At 34.4% G+C, this 21,202-nt stretch overlaps 1 protein-coding gene across 1 annotated transcript in view; it reads left to right on the top strand.

Moving 5' to 3' along the window:
• The window catches only part of TRRAP (transformation/transcription domain-associated protein), a gene marked incomplete at its 3' end in the record, with an annotated part of 60,618 nt that overhangs the window by 5,139 nt on the left and 34,277 nt on the right, over positions 1-21,202 (top strand). The window contains exons 4-21 of the mRNA XM_009583593.1: positions 332-436; positions 1,121-1,204; positions 1,948-2,004; positions 2,696-2,821; positions 3,154-3,231; positions 3,461-3,549; positions 4,406-4,502; positions 4,869-5,007; positions 8,090-8,168; positions 9,209-9,443; positions 11,422-11,749; positions 11,877-11,974; positions 12,626-12,820; positions 13,363-13,554; positions 15,306-15,471; positions 16,727-16,983; positions 17,852-18,052; positions 20,371-20,522. Coding sequence (XP_009581888.1) covers positions 332-436; positions 1,121-1,204; positions 1,948-2,004; positions 2,696-2,821; positions 3,154-3,231; positions 3,461-3,549; positions 4,406-4,502; positions 4,869-5,007; positions 8,090-8,168; positions 9,209-9,443; positions 11,422-11,749; positions 11,877-11,974; positions 12,626-12,820; positions 13,363-13,554; positions 15,306-15,471; positions 16,727-16,983; positions 17,852-18,052; positions 20,371-20,522 — 2,678 coding nt within the window. The remainder of the gene's footprint in view (positions 1-331; positions 437-1,120; positions 1,205-1,947; positions 2,005-2,695; positions 2,822-3,153; positions 3,232-3,460; positions 3,550-4,405; positions 4,503-4,868; positions 5,008-8,089; positions 8,169-9,208; positions 9,444-11,421; positions 11,750-11,876; positions 11,975-12,625; positions 12,821-13,362; positions 13,555-15,305; positions 15,472-16,726; positions 16,984-17,851; positions 18,053-20,370; positions 20,523-21,202) is intronic.

Genomic DNA, 21,202 nt, shown 5'->3' with positions numbered 1-21,202 from the left:
ACATTGTTACAAATTACTAGCTTTACTGTGGAATGAAAGGCAAAAGGTGAATCTGTGTCATTAAATACTTAAAATTGAGTTCCTTAAAAAAAGTCTGATAACTTGCATTTTTCAACTGTAAATTTGTTAAATTTGCCTTATTCACATATGTGGGTAGTAGGAAGCATTATGTGTTTGTATATAAGCGTATGTTTGCGTGAAGTAAAATGGCTTTTTTTTCTTTTTAAGCATGCAGAAGTATTAAGCTGAAAAGATGTTGCAACCAATTGTTGTTTTTGTAGACTCTTAAAAAGTTCTATCATGTCTTTATTTTTTTTCCTTTTTTTTTCAGCAACTCCGAAAGCTAGTGCTTGAAATAATTCACAGAATACCAACAAATGAACATCTTCGTCTTCATACCAAAAATATCCTGTCTGTGATGTTTCGGTTTCTAGAGGTATATTTTTTTTCCTCTTAACTGTTTCAAATTTTCAGAAAGATTTTCCTCTTCTTTCTTTATCTCCAAAAATTGCTGGGGGTAGGATTTTAAATAGCTGTGCTTCTGGAGCAAGAGTGGAAGGGCATTCTATTTAGGCTTCACCAGTGTGATATCTTACTATTTACAGGTTTTCTGCATGTTCTCTTCTGCCCTTTAGAAACTTGGATTTTACAAATGCAAGGAACTGTTCTTGTGCTAGACAAGATTTCATTTGTGAACACTTTTCTGGCTTATATAAGTGCAGATACCTTATTCTAGAGATTTTGTTTTGTTTCTTACTTGGAATTGAAAACACTGTCATTTGAAGCCCACAGAAAATAACCTGCTCTATGTGGAGATGTCTTGGTGTGTAAATAGCCCCACTTGTGCCTCTCTGTCTGTGGGGCATTAGAAACAGGTCTGATGGTATAGAGTGGTTGAAACTTCTGTTTTTCGTTCCAGTAGGGGTGAATTTAATTTTAGCCATATTCTGAGGCTGCAAGGTAAAGTTATATCAAAGGAAAGGTATCTTGCTCATGCAAATTCGTATTAATGGGGCACTTGTAGGTTGCTGAGATAAGTATAATTTTATAGGGTTTTGAACTACTTACGGAGTAGTTGAAGAATGCAGCAGTAGGCTCACTAAAGATTCTCTTTTTTCAGACAGAGAATGAAGAAAACGTACTGATTTGCTTAAGAATAATTATTGAATTGCACAAACAGTTCCGACCAGCTATCACTCAGGAAGTAAGTCATAGATCTTGTTGGTATCTAGATATGGTATAGAACTTACTGCCGTGTTCTTCAGAATTGTTATTTTGTTCAAGTGGGTTTGTTTGTTTGTTTTTTTCTGCTGTCCTTTTATGTTGTCTGACCTGTTGTGGTAACCAAATACTTAATATTTTTTTTTTTTTTTTTACTGTAAAGTAATTTTTAAGAGAGGATTACATAGTGCTAGCAAATGCTGGGAAAAAACAGTTAAAGCCTAGTTGTTTTTGTTTTAAGTGTTTATGGGCAATATGATTAGACTAAGGAATAAAATTCCCACAGAAGGGAAGAGAATTGGTGCCTTTTTAGTTTGTGAAGGGAAAATCCTGGAAAAGGAATATTATGATTGTCTTTCCCCCCACCCCCTTGCTTCTTTCCTGTGACTCGTGAAGGAATATTTGAAAGTTTGCATTTTTGTTTTCTTGCTTTCTTTCCTTGATTTTCTCCTAGGAAGACTTAGTTGGTTTGTAGTAATTATTTCTAATAATACTGTATTTGAACTATGTTGAGATGATAGGTAAATCATATTTTTCCAAGTTCAATTCTGATTAATATTGGCAGAACAGAAGGTCATAGGAGAAAGCTTTCAGATTCTTTTTAAATATCATGAAAAATACACTCTAGTGGCGACTAAAGATTTTATGTGTTTTTACTGTTAATACAGAGATTTTAAAATTGTGAAATTTTTTTTCTTTATGGTAAACCGACTTCTTCCTTTCTAGATCCATCATTTTTTGGACTTTGTGAAACAGATTTATAAGGAACTTCCAAAAGTAGTGGTAAGCTTTTTATTTTTTAAATTGCCCTCGCTGTAGTCAGAAAACTATTTTTTATTTTTTAATTTTATCTCTAAAAGATATTAACGTGATTACTTTTGTATCTAGTGATACAAAGTAGATATAGTTTTAATAAAAAATATTTAACAAAAATATGTGTAAATTTGGAGAAATTTAGATTTTGAATTAGAAAACTTTCTGTTTCTGGCACAGTATTCCTAGTATGAGAAAACTGAGGTAAACATACAATAAAGCACTGGTCACTTGGCTGCAGTGGTCTCCATGTAGCCAAATGGTTGTGGTGGTTTTTTTTTTGTTTTTTTTTTTTTTTTTTTTTTTGAGGGAAGGGTAAGGTGATGTACTTTCCAGCAGATAGAGTTCTTCAATGTGCTTGATCTCTCGGGAGGCCATTTCCTGCTCTTCCTCACTGATACAGAGTATCTATTTGGATGTTTTTCTTTAGCAAACGAACCACCTTGGTTGGGGATGCTTTTCTGCTTCTTGCTGTAGCGGGAGTGAAAGATTACAGGATGTAGTCCTAGTGGATACTGCATTGTAAACGTCATGTGCAGAGAAGAAAAAAATGTCTGCAATAAGTTGTGGGGAAAAATTATATGGAGGAATTCTAATGAGATAAATGGCCTTTTGACTATTACTGGCATTATTATATTTTTCTTCTGCTCTTTGCTTGTAGAATCGGTATTTTGAGAATCCTCAGGTGATTCCAGAGAACACTGTTCCTACTCCTGAAATGGTTGGCATGATTACAACAATTGTGGTGAAAGTAAACCCTGAGCGAGAAGATAGTGAAACGAGAACAGTGAGTATTTTAACTGCTCTTTAGCTATGAGACTGTCTGTATCACAATATGCCGAATCATAAAGGCAGGTAAAGGTAATATGCTTTCTTTTTGCTTGTTTTTCTTATCAAGATTTATTTGTAGAAGCTGATTGAAACTTTTCAGATGTTTTCTATGCAGCTGTAATGACAGGATTTTTATTTAATATAATACCAAATGGTTTTGTGCTTTCTAAATGTTATTATCGCTAAATATAGTGCTATTAAAATGAGCAGTTTCTTCAAAAATGTATTTCATATACTTTTTTGAATTAATAATTAAGCTGTTTATAAAACATGTATTCTTTCTTTCAGCATTCTATAATTCCCAGAGGATCTTTGTCTTTAAAGGTCTTGGCTGAGCTACCTATTATTGTTGTTCTTATGTATCAGGTTAGTATATTCCAGTATTTTGCATGTAAATACTTTTTATTAGTGAATGGCTTGTGTAACTTCTGCTGGCTAACATATTAGTAAAAATGAATGTAACGTATTTTTGAGATTAAAATATGGTCTAAAAATAAGCCTCTGAGATTTCTTCATTTTTTCTGATTAGCTCTCAAATAAGTTGACTGCGTGTGTGACTTGTAAATTTCTCTAATAATGCTTTTTTTTTTTTAAGCTCTACAAACTGAACATTCATAATGTAGTAGCTGAATTTGTGCCCTTGATTATGAACACTATTATTATACAGGTTTCTGCTCAAGCAAGGTAAGAGCATTTTAACAGTGTTTTGATGATACTTGGGATAAACTACTTAAATCTGCCATTCAGTATCACCCAAATTATTTTTGTCTTATATCCTGTGATTTTTGCTTCTAGTTCTACTGCTTTTAATGTGAAAAGTAGCAATGATTATTTGACTTAACGTTGTCAAAGTTTTGCGGGTGAAATTATTGGCAAATGTGAATATTTTCATGATATGTCACTGATAAAATCTGTAGTCGTGCAGTAGATCCCAATTTATTATTTGATAACGCATTTTTTAAAATAGACAGAAATCTGTAGTACCACAGCATGTGATGGAGACCTTGTTAGCTAGGACGCTTGCTGTTGTTTAATCTTTACCATACCACCAGTGATACATTTTTGCTCTTCCAAGGTATAGCTTAGGTGAAGCCTTGTGATGTTGCAGGTATGGGTGCTGCTTTTCCTGCTTCAGAGAGAGATGTTTCTAAGGAGCAGCAAGTGGTGCTGAGTGGGGCCCAGATGATCTGAATAAGTGGTTCAAGCTTGAGAAAGACAGACAGGTCTGTAGGAGGGAATATTGCTTGGAGAAAAAATTGCCCCATTTAGGGGAACGGAGCCAAATGTCTGATGCTAATGTATGGGCTTGGCTTTCTGCAGAAAGTTGAAAATTGTATGGCTGCCTCAGGGCTGTGCGTTTCTGCTTAGAGCATAAGATGCTGGGAATTTGAATGTCAGAGAGCTTGTTGAAAATGGGTTCTCCCATGATGATTGTATTCCCTCACTACAAGATGATGTAATTTGAAACTTCTGTGAATTTTCTGAATGAAGGTATTAAAAAGGAGGACAAAATCATAACCACTGCTCAATTTAATTTCAGGCAACATAAGCTTTATAACAAGGAATTGTATGCCGATTTTATTGCTGCTCAAATTAAAACATTGTCTTTTTTGGCTTACATCATAAGAATTTACCAGGTAGGTAGCATTTTTGTTACTTTGTTACTCTTAGTGCAACAGATCTCTAGTTACTTTATGGCAGGCAAGTGACCAGCATGACTGCAGTGCATCAGGGATTGGAGAGAAGGGCATTTGTGTAGCAAATCTGAAGATAGGGCTGTACTTGGTTGTCCTTTCAGAAGTATTCTCATGTGAATGCAAAGTAAAAATGTGCCATTCCCCCCGCCCCAGGCGTTTATGGAATGGCTCTTGTATTTTATTTTTACAAGTAGACTTCTTAAAGAGAAACAATTTTAATTGAATGTTATTTTGCAAATGTAAAGTAAAGCAAAGCTTTAAGATAGAATGTCATAATGATTGTATTCATGTTATTTTTTGTTGTAGGAATTAGTGGCTAAATATTCTCAGCAAATGGTAAAAGGAATGTTGCAGTTACTCTCCAATTGTCCAGCCGAAACTGCACACCTCCGGAAGGAGCTTCTGATTGCTGCTAAGCACATCTTGACAACAGACTTGAGGAGCCGTATGTAGTACTTTTTAAAAATGTATCTATAAACTGGAAAGATTTCAACTATTTCTGTGCTTTTAAGAGGCATATTGCTTACTATTTGTTTTGGACTATTACATACTCCTGATTATTTTGGGAATGGGTGTGTTTTTTATTTGACTTTTTTCTTTTTCCTTTAAAAAAAAAAAATCATCTGAACAAGATAGCATACTGAACAAGTGGCTTTTCTGGCCTTCCAAATATCTATTGTTCCAAGTAATTACCACTTGATGATAAACATTTGTGTTGGTGATGATAAACATTTGTGTTGGTTTGTAACTGTGCCTACAGTTGTATGGATACTTTAAAATAGTAATCTGTTAACCTGAGTGGAAATAGTTCTGTCAAAGTCTGATACCATGTTTGATTCAGCTCGTAGCATTTGCCTCTAGCAGAGGAAAGCTATTTTTGGTCTGCCTGAATTAACTAGGTTTCGTGGATATTTTCTGTTTTGGCAGAATTGCAAAATTGGAGATGAGTGTACTTTGTAAAATATTAACTTCTATCTTTTAATCTTTACTGTGTGGTCCCCTTTCTTTTCCTTCTGCTGACAACAATTATGGGGCAGTGTGATGTTTTTCAGGTATTGTTAGCTTGCCAAAAAAAAAAAAAAAGCATGTTTCCTAGTTCTGGAATTTAGTTTTGTGGTCACATGGAAAGGTGTTTCTTTGGCTATTTTTTTAAAATAAATTAGCTTAATTGTTCTCAGCCTCTCCTTAACAACTTCTGAACTTGACCAGTTTCAACAGGAGAGTGAGGTCTTAAAGATATGATGTTCTGCATCCTTTGTGAATTTTAGTGTTTGGGTAGTGCAGAAAACCTTGGTTAGTGTCTCCACTGGAGGAATAAACAGCAGGGTGAGCTTAGCAATTCATTGACCTTGGTCAGCTGGCTGGCATTTTAGCATACGTGTTGCTAACGCATACTTTCAGCCTGCTGTTGGCTACCTGGCAGCCCCGATGTGGATGAAGAAATGCTTCGAAACATTAAGGAGAAGAGGGAACATGCTATCACAGGAGGAATAAGGAGTGTGAGGAAGGGGGAAAGTGGGAAATAAGTATGTGGATATCTGTAGAAGATAAGTCTTCGATCATTCTGATGGTGCAGTTCAACTTATTGGGAAAAATGAGTGTTGAGGGAAGCGTTTCACGTTTGTGGGTCTGGCATTATTGTTCTCAGTGAAACAATCTTTCAAACTGAGTCTTCTGTGTTGATTGAGAGGTGACGAATAATGCTGTATATCTTATTGTGATGCATTTTGTCTGTGTGGAACTTTGTTTCTGATTCCTAAAAGAGAGGGTGGAGGTGAAACTGTAATCACTCTCTCCACTGTTACCACTTAAAGACGGCCTATGTCTAAGAATATGGCATATCAGCAAAATGTGGTATGCACATAAATATTAGATACAAGTTTTAAAACGTGGCTTAGAAGATAAAATTCGAATTGAGTTTAGAAACTTAACTATTTTCATCCCTATTAAGCCATTTCTTTTGAGAATTTTACCTGAGATGTCCATTTCAGAAAGCTAGAATAGTTTGTATGGTGTTTCTGAAATTCTAATGACTGAACATTATAGACATTTCTTAATTTCAACGTAAAATATTCATATGTTATAAAGTTTAACAATGAGAGAGTTCAGTGTTAAACTCTCTCATTTTAACACTGTGGTCCAGTGTAAACAATTTATTATTGCTTGCTTTGTTTTAATTTCTCTTACTAGTTCACATTAAGAGTGATAGCACAACACAGGAATATTAATGTTAAATGTGTTCAATACACAAAAACTCATTACTGTTTTTCAATTTGCATTTGCTTTGCTTTCTTTCATTGTCAGGATTTGTGTCTTAATCTTTTTACTCTTCTAACACTAGTGCATCTGAGACTAATTCTTTTTTTCAAACAGAGTGGTTTGATCAAAGGCAGTTCCTTTCCAACCATCTTTTTGACTCAGCTTTTTTCTCCACAGTATTATTTGTTGGCTATGACTGAATTTATTCTCACTATGACTGCTGTGGTGGTTGCCTTGTAAAATAATGGATTGTCTTTGCATCTAAAATCTGTATTCCCATTCTTTATTTGCTTTTTCCACTGTAAGTTTTCCAGATCTCTACCCCCCCTCAAAAAACAATGCCTATGCTCTCATTTTCTCTTCCTCTGTGTTTTTGCAGAATGTGACATTCTTTTAAAAGCAAAGACAGCTACCATGTTGTCCCTTCCATTTAAGTGGACCTCACTGATTCCTTGTCCATTTCAGATTTCATTCAGAAAATGCTGGATTTTTATCTTTAATGTTGTTTGGAAATCTGTGGAGAATGAAGGTTGCTGGATGCTCTTCTTTCTCTTATTTGACTTTTTGCTTATTCGTTAACAAATTTTAGCTTGTTGCATTATTTGGAGGTGGGAGCAGTTAATCCTTCCTGCCATTTCCATCATCTGCCTTTAGGGTGGAGTGACCTAATCAATTCCAAAAACTTTTTGATTTCCATATTTAAAAAGAAAATGCTTCTTTAGTCTTGCTTTGTCACTTGATTTTGTTACTGAAATCTTCCTTTTTTTCCCTGGACCCCAGGTTGCATGTATTCCTTGTTGTATTTTGGGTTAGAGCTTGTATGATAAGATGCCAGAGAAAATAGAGTTGTGTTGTACTGTGTTACCCAAACTTGTCCTTTCCAGTAACTCATTAGTTACATCTAAAAAGTTCTGCAAAGTTGAAAATAATATAAGCGTTTTCTCTCTTTCCAGCTGTAACTGTTACTGTTGTTTCAGTGCTGTGGCTTTGACTGTGTAATGTAATGTTACTCAAGGGGCAAGTGTCAGTGGAGTTCATAGTCATAAGAGGTTAATTGAAAGTTCCCTTGTAAATGACACTGCCATTTATAAACTGCAGGAATGAATTTTGTAATAAAACCACTTTCTGACTTAGGTTTAAATACCTAAGTTAAGTGGTTTAATGCTTAACTATCTTATTTTGGTTATTTCCTTTGCCAATCACTATGTATAGCTCTTTCTTTTCTCTCTCTCTCTCTTTTTTTATTTTATTTTTTTAAAAAATTATAGAATTTATTCCATGTATGGACAAGCTGTTTGATGAATCTATACTAATTGGCTCTGGATACACTGCCCGAGAGACACTGAGGTATGACAGAAAGTTCAGAATAGCTATCTGAGTGCCTGCCAGGGCTGGTTTCTTTCAAGGCTTATTAATATTTACAACAATGTCTGTATGTGGTCCTAAATCTTTGCTTTAAATAACTAGTTTTATTAGATTCTAATATTGGAAGGGCTTCCGCTGCTGTAAAGAGTGGTGGTTGTTTAACACTTTGGTGGTGTAGCATGGTAGCAGTGTAGGGCAAAATGAGATAAATGGGTGAATGAAAATTGTTTCATTTTTTGAATTGCAGAGCACAACCAAAACAGTGGTCACAGTGAAATCAACTCAATACCTTCCCAATATTTCGCGAAACAGCCTAAATCTTGTGTCCAGTATAAAATCTGATTAAGATTTAGACTGTTTTGTCAATAAGTACCTTTAAAACTTAGTCATTTGCAACCTCAAAAAATAAATGGGGACAATACTTACTTTCTGTGTCTTCAACAGTCTACTAGTTTTTAGGTGCTTTTGCTAACCAAATTAAAATATGTGAACTAGGAGAATTATTTCCTCTTGCTTAAGTATTAAGTGTACCTTATTGGCAACATGTATTAGATTTAGAAGTGTTTGCTCTACTAGATGCTTAAACCTGGTATTTGAAAATAAATGATTTTTAAAATTTACCAGTTTTCGTAACTGCTTTTGAAATCATGAATCATCAATGATTAATTGTGAAAGAGCTTACCAACACTGCTTACAATGTGGCTTAAAACAGGCTAATTTGCTCTTAACTGTATGTAGATGAAAATATGTGCTGGGGATGTTCAGCAATGGGGGAAGAAAGATCACAGAGGTAATGTTAATGTTGTGGGACAGATTAAGGCATCTTTGGTTAGATTATACAGGTTATAATTCTCTTGTGTAATTGAAAAAGCCTTGTGAACTCTGGGTTTGCATATAAAAATAGAAAATTTGAATTTAGAATCTTGGAAATGGCTCCAGGCAGTAATTATTGATTAAGTCCAATTAACAACAATTATAATTGTCCTCAATGTGTTTTCTTCGTTTCTTGTTTTTACTGATAGACCACTTGCATATAGCACACTGGCAGACCTGGTACATCATGTCCGTCAGCATTTACCACTCAATGATCTCTCCCTTGCTGTCCAATTATTTGCCAAGAACATTGATGATGAGTCGTTGCCTAGCAGTATCCAGACAATGTCTTGCAAGCTTCTGCTAAATTTGGTAGACTGTATCCGGTCTAAGAGTGAACAGGAGAATGGAAATGGTAGAGATATTCTTATGAGAATGCTGGAGGTATTGATTTGTTTAAAACATTTGATAATAAGTTGCATATCCTATTTTATAGTATGTTGTCCATCACATTTTACTTTCTCTTTTCTTCAAAAATAAGGATGCGTAGAAACAGTCTGCATACTGTATTTCATTTTAATACTTCACAGAAGGCCTTTTTGAAATGCCATGCAACTGGGATAATATCTCAAGTATAGTGGAGATGCTTTGCCAACTCAGCTTATTCATTCAGTGACTTGTTTCAAAGCAGGAAACTGAATGTCTATGATGCTGGGGGTAGCTTAGCTGTTATTATTTTTTTAAATTTTCCTTCAAATTTTAGTTGTAATCTCCTTTTCTCCCCACTTAAGGGTATGTAAGAATGGTATTTTCTTAATGCCTTGTGGTTATGTTTGTGTGGTGTGTGTGGGGTTTTTTTTTGTTTGGTGTTTTTTTTTTTTTTTTTTTTTTTTTTTTAAATCCTGGATTGCAGATCCTTGGCATAGCCCGATACAATCTGTAAAATGTAAAATATCTGCAATTTCAAGACCTACTGATCTTTTTTAAGGATTGTCTTTATACGGAGGATTTTTTGGGGGGCTTTTTTTTTTTGTTTTGTTATTCTTTGCTATTTTATAAATCAGGGATGCACCCTAAAAGCTGTCATCCATGGTGTAGTACAAATGAAACACTACTTGCTTGTTGTAGCCAAGTTGTTAATGGAAAAAGATTGCCTAGTGTTTCTCCTTCCACAACATGAAGATGCCCTCAATTGTAGAGTAAAACACTTATAGGGTAAATGCTGGTTTAATAGTATCGTTTTGGGATGTGAGAGCACGTCTTGAAATCTAAAACTGGTGTTAACACTTTAAGATAACTGAGGAAGCTGTCTGGCTGCTTGTTTTGGAAAGGGTGATCTAGGAATTCTGAATGTAGTGGATCCCCTCCATCTTTGACTCTTCTCTGTCGTTGACAGACTGTCATGGTTCTGAATGCACCGGGGAAGAGATCTAGTCATTTTAGTCATCTCCAGATTATTTGGTATTACCCCTGAACTTTTTTTTTGCTTAAGGTAGCAGTAGTTCAGGGAATGGCTTTCATCCTAAATACAAGTGCAAGTGAAAGATCTTGATGTTATGCATTGTAATGGGTCCTTTATTCCAGATTTCTCAAACTGAAGTAGCTTTCTAGTAGGGTTTGTCTTCCAAATAAACTACTTTTTTCTACTTTTAAAAAAATCTGTAATGTAGCATAGTTGTTTAGTCATTTGTTTATTAAATTAAAACTTTTACTATTATGTGAATTCTGAGAAGATACATCTAGGGAAGAAGGGAACATACAGAACTGTGGTGGTAGCGGGGAAATATCTGAGCAAGCCGAGTAGACCTAGACTTTAAAATCTGGGAGGTACAGAAAACTTTAAACTGAAGCCTTGTGCAACATATCCCTTGTTTAGCATCAGCCAAGATGCAGAAATGTTGGGGACCACTGGTCTGCAGGATTGATTTAGTGCTTTCTAAATCTGATATGCTGCATAAAACTAAAACTTAAACATATAATGTATACATCTTTTAATACATCTGACATACGTTACATATATATCTGAAAAATTCCAGCTTTTTGTTCTTAATAGTAAATATTTATAGAGTGAAATATTAAGTCTTGTTTTAAAAAATGAATTCAAATAGCTTTTCATTTTAAAATAAGTAGAATTGTATAAATCAATTTTTAGTTGATGGTTTTACTAGTTTTCAGGAAATATTTTTACTTTTGGAGCTTGTTAAAAGTAAGCAAACTACTTTGTTGAGACACTTAAAAATGTTTGCTGTTATTTGAATGACTTCAGAAATACTTAGTTGTAAATTTTATTGACCTAAGTATGCTGACTTGAAGTATTAGTATTATTAAATGTAGAATGATTTCTGAGGAAGCAACTTATTTTCTTTTTTCTTCCCCCCTCTCTTCTCTGCTCTTCCATTTGCCTTTCCTCTTTGTGCCTTAGGTTTTTGTTCTGAAATTTCACACTATAGCACGATACCAGCTTTCTGTAATTTTTAAAAAATGCAAGCCACAGTCTGAACTGGGGGCTGCTGAAGCCGCATTACCTGGAGTACCGACAGCAGCAAATGCAGCACCCGTTCCTGTCCCATCTCCTGCCCCAGCCACTCCAGTGGCCCCTGCGCCAGTACCTGTATTTGAAAAACAAGGGGAGAAAGAAAAAGAAGATAAACAGACATTTCAGGTCACAGATTGCCGAAGCTTAGTAAAAACTTTGGTCTGTGGTGTCAAGACAATCACGTGGGGCATAACATCATGCAAAGCTCCTGGTGGTAAAACTGCATAATATTTAATTACATTTATCTTTTGTAATGCTACAATTAAAACTCTCTAGCATGAAAGCATATAGTATTTTTAATGGTTAAATGGTTTACTGTCTTACTCTTTATCTTCTTTCAGAAGCACAATTCATTCCCAATAAGCAATTGCAACCTAAGGAGACTCAAATCTATATAAAACTGGTAAAATATGCAATGCAAGCTTTAGATATTTATCAGGTATGTAACTGGCCACGTAGCACTTTTATTTATAGAGTCACTGTGTGTTAGATCCTTTAATAAGGATTTATTTGTCAGCTAAAAGACGTGTAATTTCACGTGTAATATATTTTCATTAAGTCTTTAATTTCAGGACCACAGCTATTGGAAGATTTTATGAATGTCAAAGTACTTATCACTTGCAAGGAACAAATTATTTTCTTAACAGCTGTTATTGTCTGTGTTTATGCAGGCAAGACAGACTAGAAATAATTGTCTTTCATGTAGTGGATTAAATCTTTTCTTTGAAGAGGTAGTTCAACTATCAGTTGAAGCATTCACATGACTATGTTTATCTTCTGCAGTTACACAAAGTACTGATGAAAAGTAAATGTACATGATTTGGAATTAAGTAACTTTACAAATACACTGTGATGTCTCCTGCTGTTGGCTTTTTCCACTCCTGACCTCACGATTTTAAAATCTGTGCTGAAAACACTATTTTAATATTTTTATTGTCACTGTTGGTTCTTGTGCCCAATTTCTAATTGTATGGGGCTTGCATGTGAAACCTGTACAATCTCAGTTTTTTTCAAAAGATACTTCAAGAATAGTGGGGAAAAAGTTACTCAAATTCTGTAACCTATATATGCGTTTTCTCAATTGCTGTAGGTCCAAATAGCAGGAAATGGACAGACGTATGTTCGAGTAGCAAACTGTCAGACAGTCAGAATGAAAGAGGAAAAGGAAGTTCTGGAGCATTTTGCTGGTGTGTTCACAATGATGAACCCTTTAACTTTTAAAGAAATCTTTCAAACTACCGTTCCTTATATGGTGGAGAGAATCTCAAAAAACTATGCTCTTCAGGTATTATGTTTTTGTTTACTTTTTTCAATTGATAGTATAAAATAGCCCGTAGAAAGTAGCTTATGCCTTGAAGTACATAAGTCTGAAGTGGAATTATAAATAATAATGTTGAAATTAGCATGCAAGATTTGAAGCAGTCTATAAAAAATACTTTGTAAAGATGGATTTTCAAAAACTTTCCAGACTACGTGATGCAATACAAACATGAGCACTTCCGTTTAGAAGATATGAATGGACTTTATTCTTGAAAAGTATTGAACATTGTGGTGTTCTTGTTTTGTTCAGGTTGTTGTGTTAATGTTCTGACCTAGTGTTTTACAGAACACAAGTCCTGTAATACACATTTAAAATTAAACATTAAACTTGAATACCTAACTTATATGCATGGTTGTTTCCCACTGAGGATAACCTGAATCACTTGGGTAGCAGTGGAGATGGGGGAAGAAGTTTGTCTTAGTTTTTTGTTTTAAATGGGTAGTTCATTTATCCCTCTGTCCTTTTCATTACAGCAACAGTAATTCCTTTGTGGTTTTCTTTTATAGATTGTTGCCAATTCCTTCTTGGCAAACCCTACTACGTCTGCCCTCTTTGCAACGATTTTGGTTGAGTATCTTCTGGATCGGTTGCCAGAAATGGGCTCTAATGTGGAACTCTCCAATCTGTATCTCAAGCTGTTCAAGTTAGTCTTTGGCTCAGTTTCACTGTTTGCCGCTGAAAATGAACAAATGCTGAAGGTAAAGGTCATCTGTATTAAAAACAAAAAAATCTGTTTTGACTCTTAAGACATTCTTCAGATGTCTGAAGAAACTTAGAGTTTTATGCTCTCTGACATTTGATAATCTTTTCATGTTTGAACCACTATTAGTGATACATCTCCATTTTTTCCAAATGCCAGGTATTGCCTTATTTATAAGAGATGGTTTCTGTGAATGTTTGTTTCATATTTGAAACTATAAAGTGATGTACTAATTCTGAGTATAAATGACTGATATGTGCTTGTGGTCTGATTAGGATTGCCATAAACCCGTGCAACTTCATGGTCAGGATGTGCATATCTTCTTGCATGTTTTTTCCCCTTTGTTTCTGTATTAACTTAAGATTTTTGCTTAAACTGGAATAACTTTTTTGTGTGTTGGTGAATCTTGTTCCTTCATGTTGTATTCAATGACATGTACATCTTGAGTTAGGTATTTCTGTGCTCTTGAAAAGTCTGGATTAAGGAATGCTATTTTTTCTATTGACAACACAGTGTCTATGAATTCCAAGGTTCTATTTTTGTTGATGAGATCATCTCATCATTCAGTGAGTTTAGAAATACTGAGCTTGAAGCAAGAGTGTGCTTTCTGATAAAAGTAATAGCTGCCTATATCCAGAAAAAACATTAATGTATTAATTGAACACGGCTCCTTCTCTCATAATTTCTCTCCATTTATCTTCCTTCTACCTTAGAATAAACAAAATTTCTGATACAAGTTTCTGTGCTTAATGATTTGTTACAGCAGGATTAGTTCAGTATGTGCTTTCTGGGTAGAACAGAGTAGGGACTAGTAATTTTCTAGATACTTTGAAAGATAAAAGTAATATGAAGCAATATTCCTAAGTAATATGAAGCAATATTCATACAATCTTGCTTAAATTCTTCTCGTTTGTCATCAGAAGCAAGGTCATTTGGATTTTATAAGCTGGAGATCCAATTTAAAGAGTGTGATTTACTACCTTCACAGTTTCATGATTGTGTTACCTTTTTTGTTTCAGCGGGATTGATGATGTGGGCCTCGGGAAGATAATTTAATTGAATGATGAAGGCTATTTGCAGCATTTGCATAGCAATGTAGAAAGCTTTTAGATGTTGATAAAATCCAGAATTGTGTCACTGTTTGTACCTGATCTGTGAGAATCCTTGTATTTATCAACTATTTTTGATGATTCCTGCAAACTGTTCATGTCTTCTGCTCTAGAAGGGCCACCAGTTCCATAACCTTTTTTTTCACTTGTAAAGGTTTGCTTTCAAAGTGAAATTTTAGTATTCCCAAAAATTAAGGATTAGTGATGAAGTTAGATCTGGAATAAATTAATATTGTGAAATGTCTTCTCTTGTGATTCTGACACTTCTGATTTCTGCTACACATCCCTAGGTTCTGTGGAGCCAGTATTTTTCATTATATCAGATTTGGAGAAGGTTTTTTGTTTTAATACAGTTACTGCTTGGAGTAGCAAGCCGACTTGATCATTTGGCTAGTATGTAAGCAGGGTTTAATTAATTAAAGAATGTTCTAGGTTCTTGATACTGTTCAAATACAGTTTTACTTTTTAACAATATTTTTTTATTTTTTAATTCTTCAACAGCGGTATAAAATTAGGATGGTATCAGAGTCTTTGGAATAGCTGAACGTTTTTGATCTGAAAAACTTGTGTCATGCTAAACTCTTCACAATGATAATAAAATTGATATTTTATTAATCTTCAAGCTTTATTTTTTTTATAGCCACATTTGCACAAGATTGTGAACAGCTCTATGGAACTTGCACAGACTGCCAAAGAGCCCTATAACTATTTCCTGCTGCTCAGAGCACTGTTCAGATCTATTGGAGGAGGCAGTCATGATCTGTTATATCAAGAATTCTTGCCGCTGTTACCAAACTTACTGCAAGGTAGAAAAATACCTTCTTTCCCCACCTCAGTTTCTGATCTTTTTGTGTAAATAGTAGTAATAAAGTTATGTTATGTAATTAAAAAAACAAACCTAAAGCCCGAACCCTGATAAGTAGCTTCTGATTTTGAGCTTAGCAGTTAGTTGATTAAATATCTTGAATGTGGCTTATTTTCATTTACTATCAGCTGCTTCAGGCTCCATAGTTTTGGCTGCTTCACAATTTCTGCTGCTTGTTTTTCTGCTTTCCGTTGTGAGGCTGTTGGGTTTTTTTTTTGTTTGTTTGTTTCTTTCATTTGTTGTTTTGCTATGGTTAACTTTGTTAGCATAAAGCATTGAGGGATAAGAGTAGTAGGAGAAGCAATGTTGCTAGGCCATCACTGATTTTGTGCGAAGAACATAACAGAGAAGGTCTGGTTGTTCTGCAGTTGAGGGCATGTGTGTGCACCTGCAAGTGCATAATAAGTATAAATGCAAGTAGTGTCAGTTTGCAAAAACAAATGGAAATAACAATCAGTTTGATTAACTGAGCATTTGTACTTGCAAGGACTGTGTTCCAGAGATACTGAGGATGAGCAAGGAAAAGTGGAGAACTACTTAAACCTAAGGACAAGCTAATCGGAACAATTCCAGGAACATGAAATCCTGTGGTTCCTATCTACAGCTGTAGGGGCAATTTTTGTTGTAGTTAGCAAATATTTATATTATCTATAAATCATTATGTAAAATACATGTCAGTGTAGAAGAGCTAGCTAGGTTTATGGGACATACGAAATCTTGATGGGGAGAAAAATAAGTTGGGGAATGTGTTTAGTCTGTATGGCACAGTAAATGTACATGAACTCATTTAATGTTTCTTTTCAGGGGTCCAGATGTTTTAAAAACAATCTGTTGTGTGTGGATTTTTTTTTTATTGATACAAGGCTGACGTTTGAGTCGAATTATCTTTTTCTGGTTTTCATCCGCTGTATTCAAATGCTGCTTTATTGAGTCTAATATTAAATTTTAGAATATGCATAGATATTCTGTTTTTTGTATATGCATGTCCCTACAAAAGCATTCACTGCATAAAATCCTTAGATGTAAGTTATAATTATGAATGGTATTATATTTTGTAAATAAGTTCTTTACAGAGATAAAAGCTCTACAGAATTTAAAAATATCAGGTTATTCTGAATTTAGGAAATAGCAATTTTTAACAGTAAACTGTGGACTATCTTTTTCCTTTGAGTGTATAACTTATCAATGATTTTCAGGACTTAATATGTTGCAAAGTGGCCTTCATAAACAACACATGAAAGACTTGTTTGTAGAGCTCTGCCTCACCGTGCCAGTTCGTTTGAGCTCATTACTGCCTTATCTTCCAATGCTGATGGATCCCTTGGTGTCAGCTCTTAATGGATCTCAGACCCTGGTTAGCCAGGGCTTAAGAACTCTTGAATTGTGCGTGGATAACTTGCAGCCAGACTTTCTGTATGATCACATTCAGCCAGTTCGAGCTGAGCTTATGCAGGTAAACGTGTTGTTTCCTGTTAAACCACAAGAGGTCATTGATTCACTAAATATTACTAGAAATTTGTGTTATAAAAACTTGAAAAATCTGTCGTGAGAACCATACCAGTCTGATTAGTATGTTAAAGGCCAGTTGGTGTTGTGCTGTTAAACTGAAAACTCTGAAAAATTTAAAAGTGAATTAATAATTTCTTCTATATCCTCTGTTAAGGGGTTAAAGTTAAGACTTGGGACTCAATAGCAAGAATATTATTATGTTTAAGATGAGTTGGCACAGAAAATGATTAAAATTTGTTAATTTTTTAAAAACAAAACAAGAAAAGCTAATTACCTTCAGCATATCATGATTGGCAGCTATATGGAGTCTTATATGTACAGTGAAGATGATGTGGCTGAAATTCGGAACAGTGTTTTAAATGTGGTTATTTCCCCTAATACAGTGCTTGCATATATTTTATCCTTTAATATTTACTTTATTTGCTTTTTATATTTCAAAACTAGCGCTTTGAGATTAATTCACTTCAGCCTTAACTGGCCTGCTTTGCACCTTTTTTTTTTTTTTTTAAATTCATGATGTTGTTTATTTAATATTAGCCATAAACATGAAATCACATTTCAGTGTGGCAAAGGTTTTGTAGCTGATCACATTAATCTAATCTAAAACTGCACTTAGGACAGCCTTGTAACAAAGCACTTGAACTGTTGTGAATTGAGACTGCTTCGATCTAGATAAGTATTTTCTGGAAGTTATGCAGGATCAATTACCCAGATGCAAGAAAAAGTGTTTTTCTTGCCTTTTTTTACATTAAAAATTGAAAAAAATTTGAAGTGAGACTGGTCTGATCATGTAACATTTAAAATACTTCCAGGCTTTGTGGCGTACACTGCGCAATCCTGCAGACAGCATTTCTCATGTGGCTTATCGTGTACTTGGTAAATTTGGTGGAAGTAACAGGAAGATGTTAAAGGAATCACAGAAACTACAATATGTAGTCACAGAAATCCAAGGACCCAGTATTACAATTGAATTTTCAGACTGTAAAGCATCCATTCAGCTCCCAATGGAAAAGGTAAGGGCTTAAGTTATCTTCTGTGCTGAGAAACCATCTTACTCAATTTTCCTTTATTACAGATTTTTTTTAAGTTTGTTTGCTTGTAAAACCTTGATAAAATATGGGGTATGTTTGCCAGCTCCAGATATGAGTTAATGAGTATCTAACGTTAAAGAATTTATAATTAAAAGTAGGTTTTAGGATGCCATGCACACCTGATTTTTTTTTTTATATCCCTCCAATTAGACAAAGAGATTTCTAATTAATTTATGTTGTAATGAAAAAACAGAATCTAGACCCGCTTATGTTTTGGTTTTTTTGTTTGTTTTTGTTTCCAGTAATGTTTGAGTTCCAGAATTGGCAGATAAAGTACAAAAAGTGGTTTCAAAAATCACTGCAAAGAGCTTTTTTTCTTTTTTACTATGTAATGATCAGTTGAGAGTCTCCATATAAGGCAGGTAGACCTACACTAACTTCTTGCTTCATTTTGACATGCAAAATTAGCAGAAGCTTGCCAACCTGTTCTTTCTTTATTTTCCCTTTAAACTGTTTCATATGTCACTCCCAAAATAACAGATTTAAACATGCTGTTCTGCTTTTACAAAGTGATAGGATAGGGACCTAAGCTGGCCCAAGTACGTGCTTTCTGCGCGTTTTTTTTCCCCGTCCTAACTTTGGTGTACTTCTTAGATTAGGAGCGGGAATCTGCTCTAAAACCTCCCTATTTTCTTCTTGAAGTGTACCAAAAACTTACTGTAGAAATTCCTCAGTGATGATTATTCTAATGACTCCAATGATTTGGTTTTGTTTGTTGTCTCTAAGATGGGTATAGTACTACTTATAGCTGCAAAACCATTTTGTACTTGTAGTGGCTTTCATCCGACAATCTCAGTGTATCACAAATGCTTAGTTGTCACTAATTACAGCACTCTAATCTGTGTCTATATCTTGGGATCTGAGACTGAAGCTAGATTCTGAGAATTTCGCCTGTGGAGTTTTAATACTTACCTTTTCAATTACACTTTCATAAGTAGGTGTGATCTGAATGTAGTAGAGAATTTTCTTCACAGGTGGCTGCCTCTCTTTGGCTCCATACAGCCAACAGGCTTAAAAATAGCTTGGAAAAAGGATTCTTAAAGTGCAGATAGTTTTACTGATTTCTCCTCTGTACTGAAACTGATGAGTTGAATACATATAAATACTGTAATTGGTGTTGACCAAGAAATAATGTTATCTGCTGAATCCTTTGTATCTATAAAAAGACAATGTCAAATTAAAAGGAAAAAGAAGTGGAATAAATTGAAAATGAGAAATCCATTTTTCTTTTAGTGCTTTGGTAGTCTTCTGTGGTCTGTGTAAAACTCATTGTTCTTTTCATTGAGATGCTGATAAGGTTATTCAAACAGTGATGGGATTACAGCTAGTTAAGTCGGTAAGTGGAAAGATCGTTTTCCTTTCAAAGAAGGAAAATGCCCACTTCTTTGTAACAGAGTCTTTTTCTGCATAATCTTGTTTAAGCATGAATGGTTAGATTTTATTTACAATTGATCAAGCATTGAAATTTCTTACTTCGTGCACTTAAAAACAATCTTTGTGGTTTTTTACTTAATGCCTGTCTCGTTTGTTTTTAATTTCTTCCTTTCTTTTTTTGGGGAAGGATAGAAAGTATCTAGCTGTGTTTTATATATATGCAAAATAGAAATTTTCCAAAAAGATGTACACCCCCCCCCTTCATAACTTTCGTGTCTTCAGAGATTATTTGAATTATCCTGAAATGTATTAAATGAATCTTCTTGCAAAAGAAAAGAAGAATACTATCTCCATTAAGTAAACAGTGTCTAGAAGTTGCTTGCAAGGACATTTCATCATGTGTGATGTAGCTCTTGATTTGCATGGAAAATATGAAAAAGTAATTTGTAAGACAGAACATTTTTTGGTACCATTTACATGTGCGTACAAATGTGTTGTATCCCTACAGTATATAGGGATTAGGCACAGCAATTATTGCTGGAGGGAAGGTGAGGAAAACTTTCTTGAGGGGGAAGAGGGAGAATAAAGGTGTACCTCACTCATGGCTTCAAATGCTTTCTGACCATGGAAGTAAATGTATCTGCCATGAAACTTTGCATTTATAAAAGCACAGCAAATACCATAATAGTTTCAAGTCCACTCTTGCAGGTATTCTCTGCATTTCTTAACTTGGGCAGTCCAAATTGTACATACTTTTAAAGTTACTTTTAATATGTATTAAAGAGATTGTTCCCGTGGTTAATCACCTTATTGTAAATATTAAGAACAAGAAGTGTTTGGTTACTATCTATCTTTTTTCATTATAGGCAATTGAGACTGCTCTGGACTGTTTGAAGAGTGCTAACACAGAACCGTATTATCGGAGACAAGCGTGGGAAGTAATCAAGTGTTTTTTAGTAGCTATGATGAGCCTGGATGATAATAAACATGCATTATACCAACTTCTTGCACATCCCAAGTATGACAATTCTTTAAACGTAAATGTGTATGTAAAATTTATAGTGTCTTTAGAATAACCTAAATTAGAGACAATGGTTAGTCTAGGCAATGTGTTCTTCATGGGATTTTTACCTACTGGTTTATCCTGCTTCCTTTTAAATCAATGCAGGACTTCCCAGTAAGAGGAATTTTGTCAGCATATTATTTAATGCCAATGGCATGTGTTAATGTTTCATACTTTAATTTTCTTCCCCTAATCACAGTCCAATGTATAATCTGTTACATATAATCAGACTTTTTTTTTTTAAATTAATTTTAGTTTAATATATTTAAATAGTTGGAATATTCTGGTGCTTAATTGCGTTTTAAAGATTAATTTAGATTGTGATGTTTTATATGTACATCTAACTTTTTACTAAAGTGAAAGAGATACGAAATTCAGTTTCATTTAGTCCAAACTATAGCACAGTCACACAAGTAACCTATGTTTGTCTTAGTGTGGGAGCTTTTTATTGAATTTTTTTACATCTTTTACCATTTTAGTCATTGATACTTAATGAGTTTATTGCTTTTAGACAACTTTGACATCTTTGCCCACAAAGAGTGTGCTGACTTCGAGTCTTGCAGTGTAGTAAATGTAGCTAAAGAGTATAGTAGCTTTTATAATTTGGACTTGTTAGACTTGACATAAATATAGCT

Source organism: Fulmarus glacialis, unplaced genomic scaffold (assembly GCF_000690835.1).
Source record: "Fulmarus glacialis isolate BGI_N327 unplaced genomic scaffold, ASM69083v1 scaffold2338, whole genome shotgun sequence".
NCBI lineage: Eukaryota > Metazoa > Chordata > Aves > Procellariiformes > Procellariidae > Fulmarus > Fulmarus glacialis.
Note: the sequence above shows the minus strand (reverse complement) of the source record. Positions and strands in the feature narration are given on the sequence as shown.